The 18,296-nt window shown below is 45.1% G+C and overlaps 1 protein-coding gene across 1 annotated transcript; it reads right to left on the bottom strand.

Moving 5' to 3' along the window:
• Positions 1 to 3,169: 3,169 nt before the first annotated feature.
• Positions 3,170 to 18,034, bottom strand: LOC136151290 (DLA class II histocompatibility antigen, DR-1 beta chain-like). Its single transcript, XM_065912277.1, has 5 exons — positions 17,935 to 18,034; positions 12,227 to 12,496; positions 6,284 to 6,565; positions 5,459 to 5,561; positions 3,170 to 3,197 (listed from the first exon to the last, which is right to left on the bottom strand). Exons 1-5 carry the CDS (start codon positions 18,032 to 18,034, stop codon positions 3,170 to 3,172), a joined length of 783 nt encoding a protein of 260 aa, XP_065768349.1.
• Positions 18,035 to 18,296: the final 262 nt, after the last annotated feature.

Raw genomic sequence — 18,296 nt, 5'->3', positions numbered from 1 at the left:
GCCTCATATGGTGGAAAGGGAAGACCCTGGTCTCTTTGGTCCTTTATAAGGGCATTAACCTCATTCGTAGGGGCTTCATCTTCAAGACCTAATCACTCCCAAAGGCTCCACTTCCTAATACCATCACATTAGGGATCAGGTTTCAACAGACACATTTTGTAGAGGCACAAACATTCAGAGCATAGATATATAGATGTGGATTTTATTGTTATTGTCAATCATACAACATTTGCACTGTTAATTTTAATGAATGTGTTAACTGCTCAGCTGTGTCTGACTTTTTGTGACCTCATGGACCGTAGGCTGCCAAATCCCTCTGACTATGGAATTTCCCAGGCAAGAATTCTGAAGTAGGTTGCTATTCCCTTCTCCAGGGCATCTTCTCAACCCAGAGATTGAACCCAGGTCTCCTGCATTGCAGGCAATTCTTTACCATCTGAGCCACAGATAAAACCAACTTCATGATGTTACTAATAATATTTGAGAGGATCCATCCTCACAGCATCTTCTAGATCCTTTACTTACAAAACCAGACTACTATACTACACTTGCCAATTTGGGGGAGAAATGTTTCATCATATTGCTATCTGAATTTGTATGTTTTTTCTTTAGAAAAAAAAAAAAAGATTATTTTAACAAATCTCCTGAGGTGTAATTAGCTTACCACAATTTCATTCTTTCTACATGTAAAATTTAATGTTTCAGTAAATTATAGATTTTTTTCTTGTTTTAAATTTATTTCTTATTGAGGTAACATTAATTTAGGAGGAGAAGGGGATGACAGAGGATGAGATGGTTGGATGGCATCACCGACTCTATGGACATGAGTTTGAGTAAGCTCTGGGAGTTGGTGACGGACATGGCAGCCTGGCGTGCTGCAGTCCATGGGGTCACAAAGAGTCGGACATGACTGAGCAACTGAACTGAAATGAACATTAATTTATAACACTATATAAGTTCTACATTAAAATCTTAAATTTTTACTTTTGTGTATACTAGAGCATGCCAGAAATTTAGTTTCCATTCACCTTCATACAGTTGATCCCCTTTACCCATTTCACCCTCCTCCCACTTCTGGATACTTATGCAAAGACTATGAAACACTATCTCAAAAAATACTGTATCCACATGTTTATCATAGTGATATTTGCAGTAGTCAAGATATGGAAATAACCTAAGTGTCCACTAACAGATGAATGAATTAAAACAAGATGTGGTGTTTGTTGTATATATATATACCATACATATACTATATCAGTCATGGTATATATGTATAGTATACCATACATATACTATATCAGTATAAAAAAGGTGAAGTCTTGCCATTTGCAACCACATGGATGGACATTGAGGGTATGATGCCAACTAAAATAAGTCAGATGGAGAAAGATATATATTGTATGACTTTACTTATATGTGGAATGCAAAAACAAGCAAAACAAAATAAATAAACAAAACATATCAAACAAAAATAAATGCTTAGATACAAAGAACAGAGTAGTGGTTACCAGTGGTGTGCTTTGATTGGTTAATTCAACTTATTTACACTGAGGGTGAATATTGATAGATGAGGACACAGTACTGTTATTTTATCTTTTGTTTTCTGATCTCTATTGCTTCCCCTTTCCTTGTTTTTCTATCTGCCATTTTATTTATTTATTTTTTCATTAATTTTTATTGGTTGGAGGCTAATTACTTTACAATATTGTAGTGGTTTTTGCCATACAGTGACATGTATCAGCCATGGATTTACATGTGTTCCCCATCCTGATCCCCCCTCCTACCTGCCTCCCCATCCCATTCCTTTGGGTCTTCCCAGTGCACCAGCCCTGAGCACTTATCTCATGTGTCCAACCTGGGCTGGCGATCTGTTTCACACTTGGTAATACACAAGTTTCAATGCTATTCTCTCAGAACATCCCACCCTTGCCTTCTCCCACAGAGTCCAAAAGTCTGTTCTGTACATCTGTGCCTCTTTTTCTGTTTTGCATATAGGGTTATCATTACCATCTTTTAAAATTCCATATATATGCGTTAGTATACTGTATTGGTGTTTATCTTTCTGGCTTACTTCACTCTGTATAATGGGTTCCAGTTTCATCCATCTCATTAGAACTGATTCAAATATATTCTTTTTAATGGCTGAGTCTATCTGCCATTTAAATTTGGTGGCTTTATAGTATGTCTTCTTCAGTTCCCTCTTTTTTAATGTTTCATATCTCTGCTCTAGATTTATGTTTTGTGGCTACCATGAAGTTCGTATAAAACATATCGTAGATAAAATAGTCTTTTTTCCTGCTGATAGCATCTTATCTTCATTTACCTATTTGACTTCTGTACTTTTTCTCTTCCCTTTTTGTATTTTTTGTTGTCTCAGAAACAGCCCCTTTGGTCTTGTGTTTGTTCCCAAGTTGAAGTAGCTACAATTATTTTTCTGCCTTTCCCCTCTTTAGTCTTTATGCTGTGAGAAAACTGTGAAAACCCTGTTCTGATTACAGAGTTGCAATTTCCTGCTTCTATGTCTCACCTTACTCAGATTTGTTGCTTTTGGAAAGTAGCTCTTTGGCTCCATCCCTGTTTGCCCACTTCTGTTCCTCTCCAACCTTAAAGGAACTTAATTAGAGGAATGAGATCAGGGAGCAGTTGGAACTGACTTAGGCTGTCATGAACACACACCATGCCTTGTTTAACCTGTATGAAGATTCCACTCTCTTGTATTTCAAAAAATACATATAAATAAATGTGGATGGAAGGAGGCAGCAGGGGTAGAAAACAAAGAGGACCAGGAAAGAATGAAGATAAGGCACTGGGATCAATCCTGGGGACTCCTGGGTGCAGGGTGGGGCCGAAGAAACCACCCAGGACTTTTTCTGCAGAGTCATTCAACCCAGAGCAAAGATCCTGGGAAAGCACTCTCGTTGTGAGGAGTGAGCGCCGTATAGCGGAAGGGAAAACAGCACTGCAAATCAACTATATCTCAATAAAACTAACAAATAAAGACTGCCAGGCCAATAAAACTAACAAATAAAGACTGCCAGGCCAGCAGCCACCAGAGGGGCATCTCTTCGATTAAAAACTCTAGAAAGAATAAAATAAGGGGCCCACGGTCTGAAGTAGGAAACCTTTTCAAGCTGCGAAGAAACTGGGACAGAAGGTTCTCGTCCGAGTGTCAGGGTCTCTGCTCCAGCTCAGGAGACCTGCAGGGGCAGAGGAGAGGGCTGTTTCCACACCGACCTCTTCACGCTGCTTCTTCCCCCTTTCTGAGGCCTCCCCTGAGAGCTCTGCAGTAAGAAGGCGGAATCAGTCTTAAGGCTCCCTGAGCCACAGCTACCTCAGGCCATGGGCCTCTTGTTTTATTATTTTTAGAATTTTTAGTTGAAGAGATGCCCCTTTGGTGGCTGCTGGCCTGGCAGTCTTTATTTGTTAATTTTATTGAAATACAGTTGATTTACAGTGCTGTTTTCATTTCTGTTGTACAGCAAAGTGACCCAGGTATACACATATATACGGTTAAATTTTACTTTTCATTTATTTATGGTTGCACTGGATTTTTGTTGCGGGGCGCGGGCTTTCTCTAGTTGTGGCTGGTGGGCTTCACAATGCGGTGGTTTCTCCTGTTGCAGAGCACAGGCTCGAAGGTGCATGGACACAGTAGCTGTGGCATGCAGGCTTATCAGCCCTGTGGCATGTGGGATCTTAGTTCCCCAACCCTGGATTGAGCCTGTGTTCCCTGCATCGGGAGGTGGATTCTTAACCACTGGAGCAGCAGGGAAGACCCCACATACATACATTTTTTTTCCATTTATTTTTATTAATTGGAGGCTAATTATTTTACAATATTGCAGTGGTTTTTGTCATACATTGACATGAATCAGCCATGGATAAACATGTATTCCCCATCCTGATTCCCCCTCCCACCTCCGTCTCCACCCGATTCCTCTGGGTCTTCCCAGTGCACCAGGCCTGAGCACTTGTTCCATGCATCCAGCCTGGGCTGGTGATCTGTTTCACCTTAGATAATATACATGTTTCGATGCTGTTCTCTCGAAACATCCCACATTCGCCTTCTCCCACAGAGTCCAAAAGTCTGTTCTGTACATCTGTGTCTCTTTTTCTGTTTTGCATATAGGGTTATCGTTACCATCTTTCTAAATTCCATATGTATGCGTTAGTATACTGTATTGGTCTTTATCTTTCTGGCTTACTTCACTCTATATAATGGGCTCCAGTTTCATCCATCTCATTAGAACTGATTCAAATGAATTCTTTTTAATGCCTGAGTAATATTCCATGGTGCATATGTACCACAGCTTCCTTATCCATTCATCTGCTGATGGACATCTAGGTTGCTTCCATGTCCTGGCTATTATAAACAGTGCTGCGATGAACACTGGGGTACACATATCTCTTTCAGATCTGGTTTCCTTGGTGTGTATGCCCAGAAGTGGGAACTTAAGAGTATATCTACCTAAAGAAACAAAAGACCTATACATAGAAAACTATAAAACACTGATGAAAGAAATCAAAGAGGACACAAACAGATGGAGAAATATACCGTGTTCATGGATTGGAAGAATCAATATTGTCAAAATGGCTATACTATCCAAAGCAATGTATAGATTCAGTGCAATCCCTATCAAGCTACCAATGGTATTTTTCACAGAACTAGAACAAATAATTTCACAATTTGTATGGAAATACATACATTTTTTAAATGTTCTTTTCCATTATGGTTTATCTCAGGATATAGAGTTTCCTGTGCTGTACAGTAGGATCTTGGTGTTTATCCATCCTGTTTATAATAGTTTGCATCTGCTAATCCCAAACTCCCAATCTCTCTCTTCTCCACCCCCTCCCCCTTGGCAAACACAAGTCTGTTCTCTTATTAACTGATGCAAAGCTTTATTGCAATCAGAATCCAGTCTTTCTCATTCTGTCTGTCTCCCCACTTGTCATCTCCACCACTGTTCCTAGGAGACCAAATCTCTCTCTGAAAGAGGATGAGAGGGCATTACCTTGGCTGAAGCCCAAGTCTCCTAAGGAAGGAGAGGCAGGATACACACTCCTGGGATACAGTGTCTCAGCCCCTGACCACCCACTGAGATTTCTTGACAACACAGCTCGCATCACCGAATACCAGGGTGGAGAGGGGAGCAGACCCTGGAAGGCATATGACTAGGAAGCTCCCATCACACAAACCCAGCATCATTTAATCAGCCTTAGGGTCTCTTCTTGCATTTGCTCCAGAATTTCCATCTGAGCTCTCCATGCATGCTAACTCTTCTCTTATCTCTACAGGCCATCATCTCTTACATTTCACCCATAAGTACTTTCTGGATTTCCACAAAAGTTGAGATCAACTAGGCAAAGGTTGTATTCAGAGAACTTCATCGAGCAAAGCCATATTTCTTCCTCCAAATAATCTGCGGGGTGTCTCAGCTGCCAACAGGTCCCTTACCTCCTGATGTAGAAGAGCAGCCCCATCCCAAGGAAGAGCAGACCTAGAACACAGGCCCCGATTCCACTCAGCATCTTTTCTCGTGAAGATTCGTCCTTTGCCCCTGAGAAAAGAAGCCAGTTTCTGAGTGATTGTTATCCCAAATCCAACTTCTCTAATTGAGACCAGGGGAAGAAGCCTCCTCTGAAAAACTGAAATAACTGGCCATTCCTAGAAAAGAGATGAAAAGTCAAGCTGCATTGCTACAAGGTTCAGGCAGTGAATCATTTAAATACCCATCCCTGATAGAAGGCCACATGTCTTCATCATCTGATGGATGAGGAGCCTGGGGCTGGATGAGGTGGGGAAGTCTGTCTCGGCTGACAGAGCTAATAAAAGGCAGAGATGGGACTGAACTTCCCTCAGGTCAGGAAGGTCCCTGGAGGGGGTGCGCCCCTTCTCAGATCACAGTGAACAACTCAGGGCAAGAGTGCCTGAAACATCAGCCCATCTTGACACAGGGGACTGGTGCCCAGGACCAAAGAGTGACCATGAGCTGTGAGGTCACGGGAGGCTCAAGCAGAGACGTTGTCTTCCCTGCTTGTTGGGATAACGGGCTCCCTAGGGGGCCTAGGCATTTACAGAAACCATCATGGGATATCTGCAAACTATCAGAGGAGCTCCATCACAGGATGTCACAGGGCAACCCCAACAACCTCAGCTGAAGGAGAAGAGAACATGGAGCTCACGAACACTTGTGTGGGGAGAGCTGAAACCCGACATTCGGGGGTAAGTGGGCACCCCACTTGGTGGCTGAGAAACTTATGAGATCAGAGAGCTCCTCACTCCATTCCACTGTGACGGGGCTCGTCAGGCTGGGGTGCTCCACGTGGCAGGCGTAGACCTCTCCACCCTGAGGAACTACTTCAAGCATCACCATGATCTGGAAGGTCCAGTCTCCGTTAGGGATCAGGCCTGTGGAGACCACCCCGGCTTCCTCTTCCCGGCCGTTCCGGAACCACCTGACCTCAATGTGGCCTGGGTAGAAGCCGTTCACAGAGCAGACCAGGAGGTTGTGCTGCCACAGGGGCCGGGTCTTCGCAGGATACACGGTCACCGCGGGCTCCACTGGGAGAGGAAACGTAGCGGGGGTTAGTGCGGGGGACAGACTATGTCTCCTGACCAGGCTGCAGCCTCGGACAGGCCAGGCTGCCCACGTGGCTTAAGAGGACGTAATGCCACGAATCTCGCTTGAATTTAACCCCAAAACCTCCAACCCCTATTAGGGTTGAGAGATGCTGAGGAAAACTGTGGGGTTTCTTTTCATAGCTTGAAAGAGTTACTTATTGTCAAACTGCAGTATTTACACTTATTGCAGGACACAGGGTATATTCATTGAAAGTGTGATTTCTGTAACTAGGCTCTCCGGGTTCAAATTCAGGCTCTGCTTCTAACTGATTAGTTCTGGAAGCGTTTTAAAATTACTTTGTGCCTCAACTTTCTTATCTCCAAAGGAGGATAATGATACGAATTTACCTCTTTGAGTTAAGTGAGTTATATATAAGATGGACTACTACTCAGCCCTAAAAAAGAAGGAAATAATGCCATTTACAACAACATGGTGCCCCTAGAGAGGATCATACTAAGTTAAGTCAGTCAGAAAGAGAAGGACAAATACTACATGCTATCACTTATATGTGGAATATAAAATATGACAAAATGAACTTATTTACGAGACAGAAACAGACACATGGACACAGAGAACAGACCTGTGGTTGCCAAGGTAGACGGGTTTGGGGGAGGGATGGAGTGGGAGTCTGGGGTTGGTAGATGAAAGTTATTATCTATAGAATAGATAAACAACACAGTCCTATTGTATAGCACAGAGAACTGTATTTAGTATCCTGTGATAAAGCATAATGGAAAAGAGCATTAAAAGAAGAATGTATGTAACTGAATCACTTTACTGTACAGCAGAGATTAACACAACATTGTAAATCAACTTTACTTCAATAAAAAGTATTGATCATCATATTTTAAAAAAAGACTTGATGGACCTAAACCATGTTAAGAAATGGCTGGGTGGTCCAGCAGCTAGGACTCTGCACTCTCACTGCCAAGGGCCGGGTTCAACCGCTGATGGAGGAACTAAAGTCCCACAGGTTGTATGGAGTGGCCAAAAAAAGGCTGGAACTTAGCACTCAATATATGTTAGCTACTCGTTGAATTTTTTTGTTTACTATGAAAGAAAATATGATCCAAAGCTTAAGGACTGATGTGAGAACAGCAGTGGGGCTGGTAGAGATGCAGAGCTGCCTCCATAGACGCACGCCTGAGAAGAGCATGGGACCGCTCTTCCCCTGAGCAACAGAGACAGACCACAGAGGCCGTTCTCCACGAGGGGTGCCTCGGGAAAACACGAGTCCTACATAGGAAAAGCAACAAGGAGAGCTCATCATTTTAAAAGTTGTTACAGCTTTATACTCAGCTGATGAATCTCTACTTTGGTCTCCTTTTTTTTTTTTTAAAAAAAAAGATCTCATCAGACACTGAATCTGCCAGTGCCTTGATTTTGGACTTAGTCTCTAAAGCTATGAGAAATAAATTTATGTTGTTTTTAACATAAAAACAGTTTATGGTATTTTATTATAGTAGTCTGACCTGATTACAGCTGTCTGACATTATATAAATGGCAGAGTAGAAGGACGCGCGCTCATCTTTTCCTGCGAGAACACCAAAAGTGCAACTAGCGGCTGAACAACTATCGACAGGAGGCTGTTGGAACCCACCAAAGAAAAGATACCCCACATCCCAGGACAAAGGAGAAGCCACAAGGAGATGGCAGGAGGGGCTCAATCAGAGACTCTTGGAGGGTACAAACAAAACTTGTCCACGCCAGGACCCAGGGAAAGGAGCGGTGGCCCCACAAGACACTAAGCCAGCCCTGCCTGTGAGTGTTTGAGGGCCTCTTGCAGAGGCACAGCTCAGCAGGGGCCTCCCACGGGGACAGGGGCTCTGGCAGCAGCAGTCCTGGGAGGCGCGGTGTGTGGCTTATGTCCACTTGGAGGAGGCCGCCATTAGCCCTATCCTTAGAGCCAATAGCCCTAGCACAGAGAGACTGCAGACTCCAGGACTCGGCTGCCTCAGGGAGTGAGCACAGTCCCAGCCATTAGCAGAAAACTGGGTTAAAGATTTACTGAGCATGACCCTATCCATCAGAGTAAGACCCAGTTTTTCCCACAGCCAGTCTCTCCCATCAGGGAGCTTGCACAAGCCTCTTACCATCATGCATCAGAGCTCAGACAGAATGAAAACTATAAACACAGAAAACTAACCAAAATGATCACATGGCTCTCAGCTTGTGTAAGTCAATGAAACTGTGAGCCATGCCGTGCAAGGCCACCCAAGACAGATGGGCCATGCTGGAGTCCTGACAAAACAAGGTCCACTGGAGGAGGGAATGGCAAACCACTTCACCATTCTTGACTTGAGAACCCCATGAACAGTATGAAGAGGCAAAAAGAATGACACTGAAAGATGAGCCCCCCAGGTCAGAAGGTGTCCACTATGCTACTGGGGAAGAGCGGAGGAACAGTCCGAACTGTGGTGTTAAAAAAGACTTTTGAGAGTCCTTTGGACAGCAAGGAGATCAAACCAGTCCATCCTAAAAGAAATTAACCCTGAATTCTCATTGGAAGTACTGATGCCGAAGCTGAAGCTCCAATACTTTGGCCACCTGATGTGAATGGTTGGCTTGTTGGAAAAGATGCTGACGCTGGGAGACCGAAGGCAGGAAGAGAAGGGGGTGACAGAGGATGAGATGGTTGGACAGCATCATTGACTCAATGGACATGAATTTGAGCAAACGCTGGGCGACAGTGAAGGACAGAGAAGCCTGGTGTGCAGCAGTCCATAGGGTCACAAAGAGTCAGACATGACTGAGTGATTGAACAATTACAATGTTTGGAATTGTTATCATTTTGGAATTCTCTCTCCTTCTAAACTGACATTTGTGATCGGAGTACGGCCTGGGACTCAACATCTGAAACAACCTCTAACACTATGAGGCCCTAGGTAAATACAATTATTTTAAAAGAAAGGAGAAGAGGGGGACACATTTGTACAGAACCACAAAATAGTAGATTTAAGATTGATGGTAAACCATTAGTCACAATTTTCCTGTTTCTATTTCAGTAAATAAAAACTGTTAAACTCTTAACATGGAAAATATTAAATAGACTCTAATAGAAACCACAAACTGGAGAAAATGTTGACTCAAAATGTTAATAATCTTACTGCATAGAGAAGCCATAAAATTACTGAGAAAAACACATGGACCCCAGCGATAACAGATTAATAGATAGTGTTTGGAGCAGTCATTATAACTGGCAAAAAAAAGTGTGATAAAATAGAACTTTAGAAATAAAAGAAATATAAGTTAAAAACAATAAGATATAAATTTCCAACTAAGTGGCAATATGGAAAATAAAATTTACAATGGGGAATGCCAGGTAAATTGTTTACAACCATACAAAGGGTTAATATGTAACTACCTAAGCACTATTAGCATTATAAACATGGTAATATTAGTATGTTAATATTAAGTAACAAAATTATGTCCAAAAGTTGGCTTCACAATCATTTCAAATATGTAAACTTGTACATACCAAGAAAGCAAAAAAGTAGTCGGAAATTTAGAATTAAAAGCAGCTTCAGAAAGGTCAAAGGGGTGTGGGAGGTTCCTCTCCACTGCACCCCTAGAAATTAGTGCCCCCACTAATTTATTCTTAACCCAACACTCCTGCATACAGACACCAGCGCACTTACTCCGGAGGGTTCAGAGTGAGGGGGTGTGCCCAGAGCAGACTGGGGCTCTTCTCACAGTCTCCCAGTCCTTTTACATTCCTCAGCTCCCCCGCAAACCTCCCCCAAACCACGGACCCGTTGAGGCCCCTTCCTGAATCTGCCCCCACTTCAGCCAGCGTTTCCCTCCCCCCTCCCCCAGCCTCCCTGGGTGGCAGAAGGTTCGGACCTCCCGTCCCCCGCATGTCTCTCCACCTCGCCCCTCTCCCCCTCTCAGATCCTGGTCCGCTCCCCCACCACACACCCTCTCCCCCCCACCGCACACTGACAAAATCGCACACCAGCTTTCTGGCAGCAGGCTCTCACACGGGGACCCCGTAGCCAGCACTGTCCCCCACCATCCTGCTCACCCACTGGACTCAGACTAGCTCCGTCTCTCTCTGCCTCTGTCTGTGTGTCTCTCTCTGCCTCTCTGTCTGTCTCTGTGTCTTTGTCTGTGTCTCTGTGTCTCTGTGTTTGTCTCTCTCTCTGTGTCTCTGTCTCTGTCTCTCTCTGTGTCTCTGTCCGTCTCTGTCTCTCTCTGTGTCTGTCTGTGTCTCTCTGTCTGTGTCTCTGTCTCTCCGTCTCTCTCTGTCTCTCTCTGTGTCTCTCTGTCTCTGTGTCTATCTCTGTGTCTCTGTGTCTCTCTGTCTCTCCATCTCTGTCTCTGTGTCTCTGTCTCTGCATCTGTCTCCGTCTCTGTCTCTCTGTGTCTCTGTCTCTCCATCTCCGTCTCTGTCTCTGTCTGTCTCCCCGTCTCTCTCTGTCTCTTTCTGTGTCTCTGTCTCTGCATCTCTGTCTCTGTCTCTGTCTCCCCATCTCTCTCTGTCTCTGTGTCTCCCCATCTCTGTCTCTGTGTCTCTCTGTGTCTCTGCCTCTCTATCTCTCTGTCTCTCCTTCTCTGTCTCTGTCTCTGCATTTCTGTCTCTCTGTCTCTGTCTCCCTGTCTCTGTCTGTGTCTCTCTCTGTCTCGCTGTCTCTGTCTCTCCATCTCTCTCTCTCTGTGTCTCTATCTCTGCTTTTGTCTCTGTCACTCTGTCTCCATCTCTGTCTCTCTGTCTCTGTCTCTCTGTCTCTGTGTCTCTCTCTACCTCTGTGTCTCCGTCTCTTTCTCTCTGTCTCTCTGTCTCCCCGTCTCTCTCTGTCTCTTTCTGTGTCTCTGTCTCTGCCTTTGTCTCTGTCTCTCTGTCTCTGTCTCTCTGTCTCCCCATCTCTCTCTGTCTCTCTCTCTGTGTCTCTCCATCTCTGTCTCCGTCTCTGTCTCTCTGTGTCTCTGTCTCTCCATCTCTGTCTCTCAGTCTCTGTCTCCCTGTCTCTCTCTGTCTCTTTCTGTGTCTCTATCTCTGCCTTTGTCTCTGTCTCTCTGTCTCTGTCTCTCTGTCTCCCCATCTCTCTCTGTCTCTGTCTCTGTGTCTCTCCATCTCTGTCTCCGTCTCTGTCTCTCCATCTCTGTCTCTCCGTCTCTGTCTCCGTCTCTGTCTCTCTGTGTCTCTGTCTCTCCATCTCTGTCTCTCCGTCTCTGTCTCCCCGTCTCTGTCTCTGTGTCTCTCCATCTGTCTCCGTCTGTCTCTCTGTGTCTCTGTCTCTCCGTCTCTGTCTCCCCATCTCTCTCTGTCTCTGTCTCTCTGTCTCTCCATCTCTGTCTCTGTCTCTCTGTCTCCCCGTCTCTCTCTGTCTCTGTCTCTCTCTGTCTCTTTCTGTGTCTCTATCTCTGCCTTTGTCTCTGTCTCTCTGTCTCTCTCTCTGTCTCCCCATCTCTCTCTGTCTCTCTCTCTGTGTCTCTCCATCTCTGTCTCTCCGTCTCTGTCTCCCCGTCTCTCTCTGTCTCTCTCTGTGTCTCTGTCACTCCATCTCTGTCTCTCCGTCTCTGTCTCCCAGTCTCTCTCTGTCTCGGTCTCTCCCGCACTCCCCTCCCCTGCACCGCCCTCTCCCCCGTGGCCGGCTCACCTCTCCTCTGCACCGTGAGGCTCGCAAAGAACCGGTAGTTGCTGGCGCAGAAGGTGCGCACGGCGGCGCGGGCCCGCTGCAGGGCGTGGGGCCAGCGGTTCCAGCGCTCGGCCGCCGGCCGCCCCATCTCGGTCCGCGCGCGGTACTCGCCCACGAGGCTGTCGAAGCGCACCTGCTCCTCGCGGTTGTAGATGTACCTGTCCAGGAAGCGCACGTTCCCCGTGCCGTTGACGAAGTGACACTCGGACTTGCCCTGCACCATGAAGAGCGCTGCGGGGCGGGAGCGCCCTGGTCACGGGCGCCCGGGCCGCGGGGCAGCGACGGCCCCCAGCGGCTCCCCGGCCCGCGGAGCCCGGGTCCGCGTCCCCCGCCAGCCGCGCAGGGAACACGAGCTCTGCCCCTGAGCCGATCGGGCTCCTCTTGGCCACCCGGCTCTCCTGGCGTCGCCAAGTGCGGCCTGGCCGGGGTCCCACCACCGCCTCCTCCTGGGACCCTCCACTGCAGACTCCACCGCAGACACCACCGCTGCGCCCCCCACGATCTCTGCCTCCCCGCGGCCGCCCCCGCCTCCTGTGAGGGCTTGGTCAGGACGCCCGCCGGCAAACCCTCGCTGCCCCTGAGATTCCAGGAGGGGGAGAACGGGCACGGCCCTCTATTCCTGCAGCCTGTTTAGTGAGAGGGATGGACAGAAAACAAATGCACAGCAATTTGTAGGGGAACGAGGAATGTCAGGATAACAGGGTGGGGCTCTCCGAATGATAGGAGGACCTAAGTTAGGTTAGGGCGTTGGAGGCAGGTCTCTGAAGACACGTAAGGTGTGAGGTGTAAGGGGAAGTGGCTGAGAGCTAGAGGAAGTGTGTGTGTTTAGGGGAAAAAGAGAGGCACATTTTAAGTGGAAAAGTGGAAAAGAAGGAGAAGTGTGGAAAAGCTGAAAGAACTGATGAATTTCCTCAAGAAGACAGTTCACTGAAGCACGAAAAAGTGAGAGAAAGGAGGCTAAAAGATGAGACTGGACAAATTACATGGAACCTGGCACTTGTAGGTAATATTAGGATTTTGACTTTATGCTAAATATAATGAAAACTATTGATGAGTTGTAGGAGATTAAAACTGTAACCCGAGGACAGGTCCCCCATTCCTTTTCCAAGTCTGGACAGCTCAGAAAGTCAGATTTTCCAAAAATTTGGTGCCGCGATTCATCTGGCAATTCTGACCTGCTGAGGGAAAGGGTCAGCTGGGTCTCAGAGCTCTTATTGGTTACACATGGCTCTGTAGCTTCACTGTGTATAAAGATACAGAGATACAAATAAACACATACATACCATATGAGTGTATATATTTTAAATCTTTTGGGTCTTTTCTTAAATTGTAGTATCGTTGATTTACAATATTATATTAGTTCCAGGTGTACAACACAGTGATTCAATACTGTTATACTTTATACTCCATTTAAAGTTATTACAAGATAATGGCTATATTTCCCTGTGCTGTACTATATGTCTTTGTTGCTTATTTATTTTATACATAATACTTTGTATCTCTTAATACCATACCCTTGTCTGGCTCTTCCTGCCTTCCAGTTTCCCACTGGTAGCCACTAGTTCACACTTTGTGAGTCTGTTTCTGTTTTGTCATATACATTTGTTTGTTTCATGTTTTGGATTCCACTTATAAGTGATAACAGAGCATTTGACTTTTTCTGTCTGACTTCTTCCACTAATCTTAATACTTTCTAGGTCCATCCATATTGTTGCAAATGGCAGAATTTCATTCTTTTTTATGACAGTAATATTCCATTGTATATGTACCACATTTTTATCCATTCATCTGTCAATGGACACTTAAGTTGCTTCCACATTTGGGGTATTGTAAATAATGCTGCAGTGAATGAACACTGGGATGCATGAACCCCTGCAATCTAATCTCCATGTGGTAGCTAGAATTATTTAAAAATACATATATATATATAGGACAGTGGTTCAGTGGCTAAGACTCTGAGCTTCCCATGCACAGGGCCAGCATTCACTCCTTGATTAGCGAGCTAGATCCCATGTGCTGCAACTAAAATCCTACATGCTGCCACTAAAAAAAAAGATCGTGCATGCTGCAACTACAGATCTGCATGCCACTACAAAGATCGAAGATCCCGCATGCCACAATTAAGATCCAGTGCAGCCAAATAAATATTTAAAAATATACAAATGTACTCAGTTTGTAACTTAGTAGCTTCCCTACAGTATCTCTGTAAATAAAAGTCAAATTTCTCATCATGGCCATTGGGGCCTAACATGATTTGGCTCCTGACTTTCTCTCCAATGTCATCTTATTCCAGTCCCCCACCTGTTTTATCTGTTTCAGCTGCTCGAACCTTCTTTCTGCTCCTTAAACATAGCAAACATCTTCCCACATTTCTAGCTTTCTCTTGGTTCCTGGAGTATTTGTCCTTTAGATCTTTCTCATGATCGTTTTCTTCTCATCATTTATTGGATGTCACTTTCTCAGGGGAATCCCCCTAGACACTTGCACTGAAGTCAGATGGATACTCTCTCTCTCTCTCTCATATATATATATATATGACTCAGACAGTAAAGAATCTGCCTGCAATGCAGCAGACCTGCGTTTCATCCCTGAGTCTAGAAGATCCCTTGGAGAAGGGAATGGCAACCCACTCCAGTATTTTTGCCTGGAGAATCCCAGGGACAGAGGAGCCTGGTGGGCTACAGTCCATAGTGTGGCAAAGAGTCAGACACACCCACACTCACTCATCACATATAATATATATATATATATATATATATATATATATATATATATATATATACACACACACGGCATTTACTACTGTTTCAAATGCTTTTCTTCATTCCATGTTTATTGAGTTGTTGTCTTTCTTTCTTGTCATTAGGTAACTTCCATGATCTTAATGGACTTTTCTATATTATTCAAATAGAATTCACTGAGTCTAGTACATAATAGTTGCTCAAAAGAGTATTTGTCATTTATGGTTTTGGGAATTAATCTTTGTGGGGCTTCTGGAAAGCAGGAAGGGGCTCCAACTCCAACACAGTTTTGTAATCATGACACCTTAGTTTCCCCAGCCAGAGTCGAACCTGTGCCCCCTGCAGTGGAAGGTAGAGTCTTAACCACTGGGCCACTGGGGAAGTCTCTGTATCTTATGTCTCTTCTATATTCTGTGAGAAATTCAGACTAACTTCCTCTTTCTCTTCTTTCTACTATAAAGAAACATTCACAGGTGATTTTAAGAGACAGGGAACACTTCATGAAGTTTCATCTCATCCAATGGGTCTGTTATAGTGCTGAAGGTTTGTGCAAACTTTGGGAATTTTCAGTAATGGTGGTGACATGATTGGGGAAAGAATACAGAAAAATGGAGGTAGAGGTAATCAAAGATGGCTGATTATGGAAAACTGTTGGCATGATGAATGAACATATGAAAATTGGGCTCAAAACTCCAAGAGGCAATGAGTTCCCTTGACTTCCTTATTGGCTCTCAGCCCCGTGGGATGGAAACAGCCTTGACACTCTCAGTATCCTGCTCAGGGTATATGGTTTGAACCATATGAAATGGCTGGTATTTGACTATTTGGGATTTATAAAGAAAGTGAAAGTGAAAGAAAGTGAAGTTGCTCAGTCGTGTCCGACTCTTTGCGACCCCATGAACTGTAGCCTACCAGCCTCCTCCGACCATGGGATTCTCCAGGCAAGAATACTGGAGTGGGTTGCCATTTCCTTCTCCAGGGCATCTTCCCGACCCAGGGATCTAACCCAGGTCTCCTGCATTGCAGGCAGACGCTTTAACCTCTGCGCCACCTAATTTAATGTGGTCTATTCTATCCCGAGATTCCCAGGTGGTCCTAGTGGTAAAGAACCCACCTGCCAATGCAGGACACATAAGAGATGCAGGTTTGACCCCTAGATTGGGAAGATCCCCTGCAGGAGGGCATGGCAATCCACTTCAGTATTCTCGCCTGGAGAATCCCTTGGACAGAGGGGCCTAGTGGGTCTATAGGATCGCAGAGTCAGACACAGCTGAGTGACTGAACACGCACACATGCATTCTATACTAGTTGAATCTCTTCTTGTGGGTTCAGGCCAGGTCAAGAAGAGATGGAGCAGAAACTGAGAGGGTAGGTTCCAAATAGTCGCAATAAACACTGACCTGTCCCAGGTTTTCAGTTCTTCCTGAGTTCTTTACGGCGTCACAGAATGCCCCTTAGATGGCCTTAACTACAGGGTCATTCCTAGTACTGAGGATCCCCACTTTAGTTCCAGAGGCTTTACACCGCAGGATAAACGAGAGAAAACTAACCCCAACTTGTGCCAGAGAACCTCCAGTCCAGGGACACGGGCCTTATAAACCGCGGGGTTTAGGGAGAAAGAAAGGGAGACAATAGATAACCAACAAGGACCTACTGTATAGCACAGTGGATGCTGCTTAATATTTTGTAATGACCTAAAGGGGGAAAGAATCTGAAAAAGAATACATATATACTATGTATGTATATTATATATACACACACACATATATATGTAACTGAACTGCTGTGTTGTATACCTGAAACCAACTCAATATTGTAAATCAACTCTGAAAAAGTGGAAGTGTTAGTTGCTCAGTTGTGTCTGACTCTTTGAAACCGCATGGACTGAAGCCTGCCAGGCTTTTCTGTCCATGGAATTCTCCAAGCAGGAATACTGGAGTGGGTTGCTAGTCCCTTCTCCAGGGGGTCTTTCCGACCTAGGAATCGAAGCAAGATCTCCTGCAATGCAGGCAGATTCCTTATTGCCTGAGCCGCCGGGGAGCCCAGTATATACGTATCACATATATGTATGTATAGCTGAGTTGCTGACACAGTATTGTAAATCAAAGATACTTCAGTTGAAAAAAAGAGGAGACAGCGGGGAGGCCACTTGGTCCATCCTCACATACTGGGGAGCGGAAGCAGCTCACAGATCCCGTGCAGGACCCAAGAAGGGTCTTCCAGGGGAGGTCTTTCTAATTCCTTTTGAATCCCCTTAAAGTTTTCAGAGGATTGTTCCCATTTTCTGGTATAACTCAATAGAATAAATGGAATAACAAATGGGAATTATTTTGAAATTATTCATAATCCTTACTAATCATTTTGAATTATTTTTGAAATTATTTCTAAATCCTCTCAAAACCCTGAGGGAATAGGATGTGAGACTGAAGAGGTTTTATTAGAAGAGAGTTGAGAAGAAATAGACTATATGCATATATATGAAGTCTCCTTGGGCAGGTCTACTAAAGAGGGCAAGTATCCAGGCTCCTTTTGTTTGTGGAGGGAATCGAGGATTCATATGATAAAGATAGGGCTTCCCACGTGGCTCAGTGGGTAAAGAGTCTGCCAGCGATGCAGGAGATGTAGGAGACGTGAGTTCGATCCCTGGGTTGGGAAGATCCCCTGGAGGAGGGCATGGCAACCCACTCCAGTACTCTTGCTTGGAGAATCCCACGGATAGAGGAGCCTGGCAGGCTACAGTCCATGGGGTTGCAAAGAGACAGATACGACGGAAGTGACTGAGCGTGCATGCAAGCGCTCATGATAAAGATAAGCAGTCACTGGAGAAGATGCTGATTTTTGAGGGATGTGGCCTGGACACAGAGGTAAAGCTAACTCCCTCCCTCCGCCTCCCTCCACAGCAGCTCACCAACCGAGGTGTGCACTTACTTCGGTTACTTCCAGCCCAGGCCAGGAGCGGGCTCAGCACCATCAGTATCTCTGGCAGAATCACTGTCCAGGAGCCTTGGGGGAACCAAAAGCACACCATGCAGAAGAAGAGAAGAAAGCAAAGTGCAGGGGAGCAGAAAAATCTCAGTGAGGACTAGGATCCCCCTCCACCCACATCTCAAATATTACCAACCTAGGAACTCATTGCTCTGTTCCTGGATTGGGTCGGCTCAGTTTGGGCGAGCCAATCAGATTCATCCGCGGATAGCATCATCAGTTGCTGGTTAGATATTCAGTATGCAGTTCCTCTTTTGAATCCTTAGGAGGATTGTTTTAATTCCGTGCTTTAAAAGTTTGATCCG

Source organism: Muntiacus reevesi, chromosome 20, assembly GCF_963930625.1.
Source record: "Muntiacus reevesi chromosome 20, mMunRee1.1, whole genome shotgun sequence".
Lineage (NCBI taxonomy): Eukaryota > Metazoa > Chordata > Mammalia > Artiodactyla > Cervidae > Muntiacus > Muntiacus reevesi.
This window is presented reverse-complemented; position numbering and strand designations above follow the sequence as displayed.

Excerpts from the sequence above, each read along its gene's own strand:
- LOC136151290 (XM_065912277.1), bottom strand. The coding sequence starts at position 18,034 with ATGGTGTGCTTTTGGTTCCCCCAAGGCTCCTGGACAGTGATTCTGCCA. Across the intron at positions 12,497-17,934 it reads CTGGGCTGGAAGTAACCGAA|CGCTCTTCATGGTGCAGGGC; the intron begins GTAAGTGCACAC and ends CCCGCCCCGCAG. Across the intron at positions 6,566-12,226 it reads CCTCACGGTGCAGAGGAGAG|TGGAGCCCGCGGTGACCGTG; the intron begins GTGAGCCGGCCA and ends TTCCTCTCCCAG.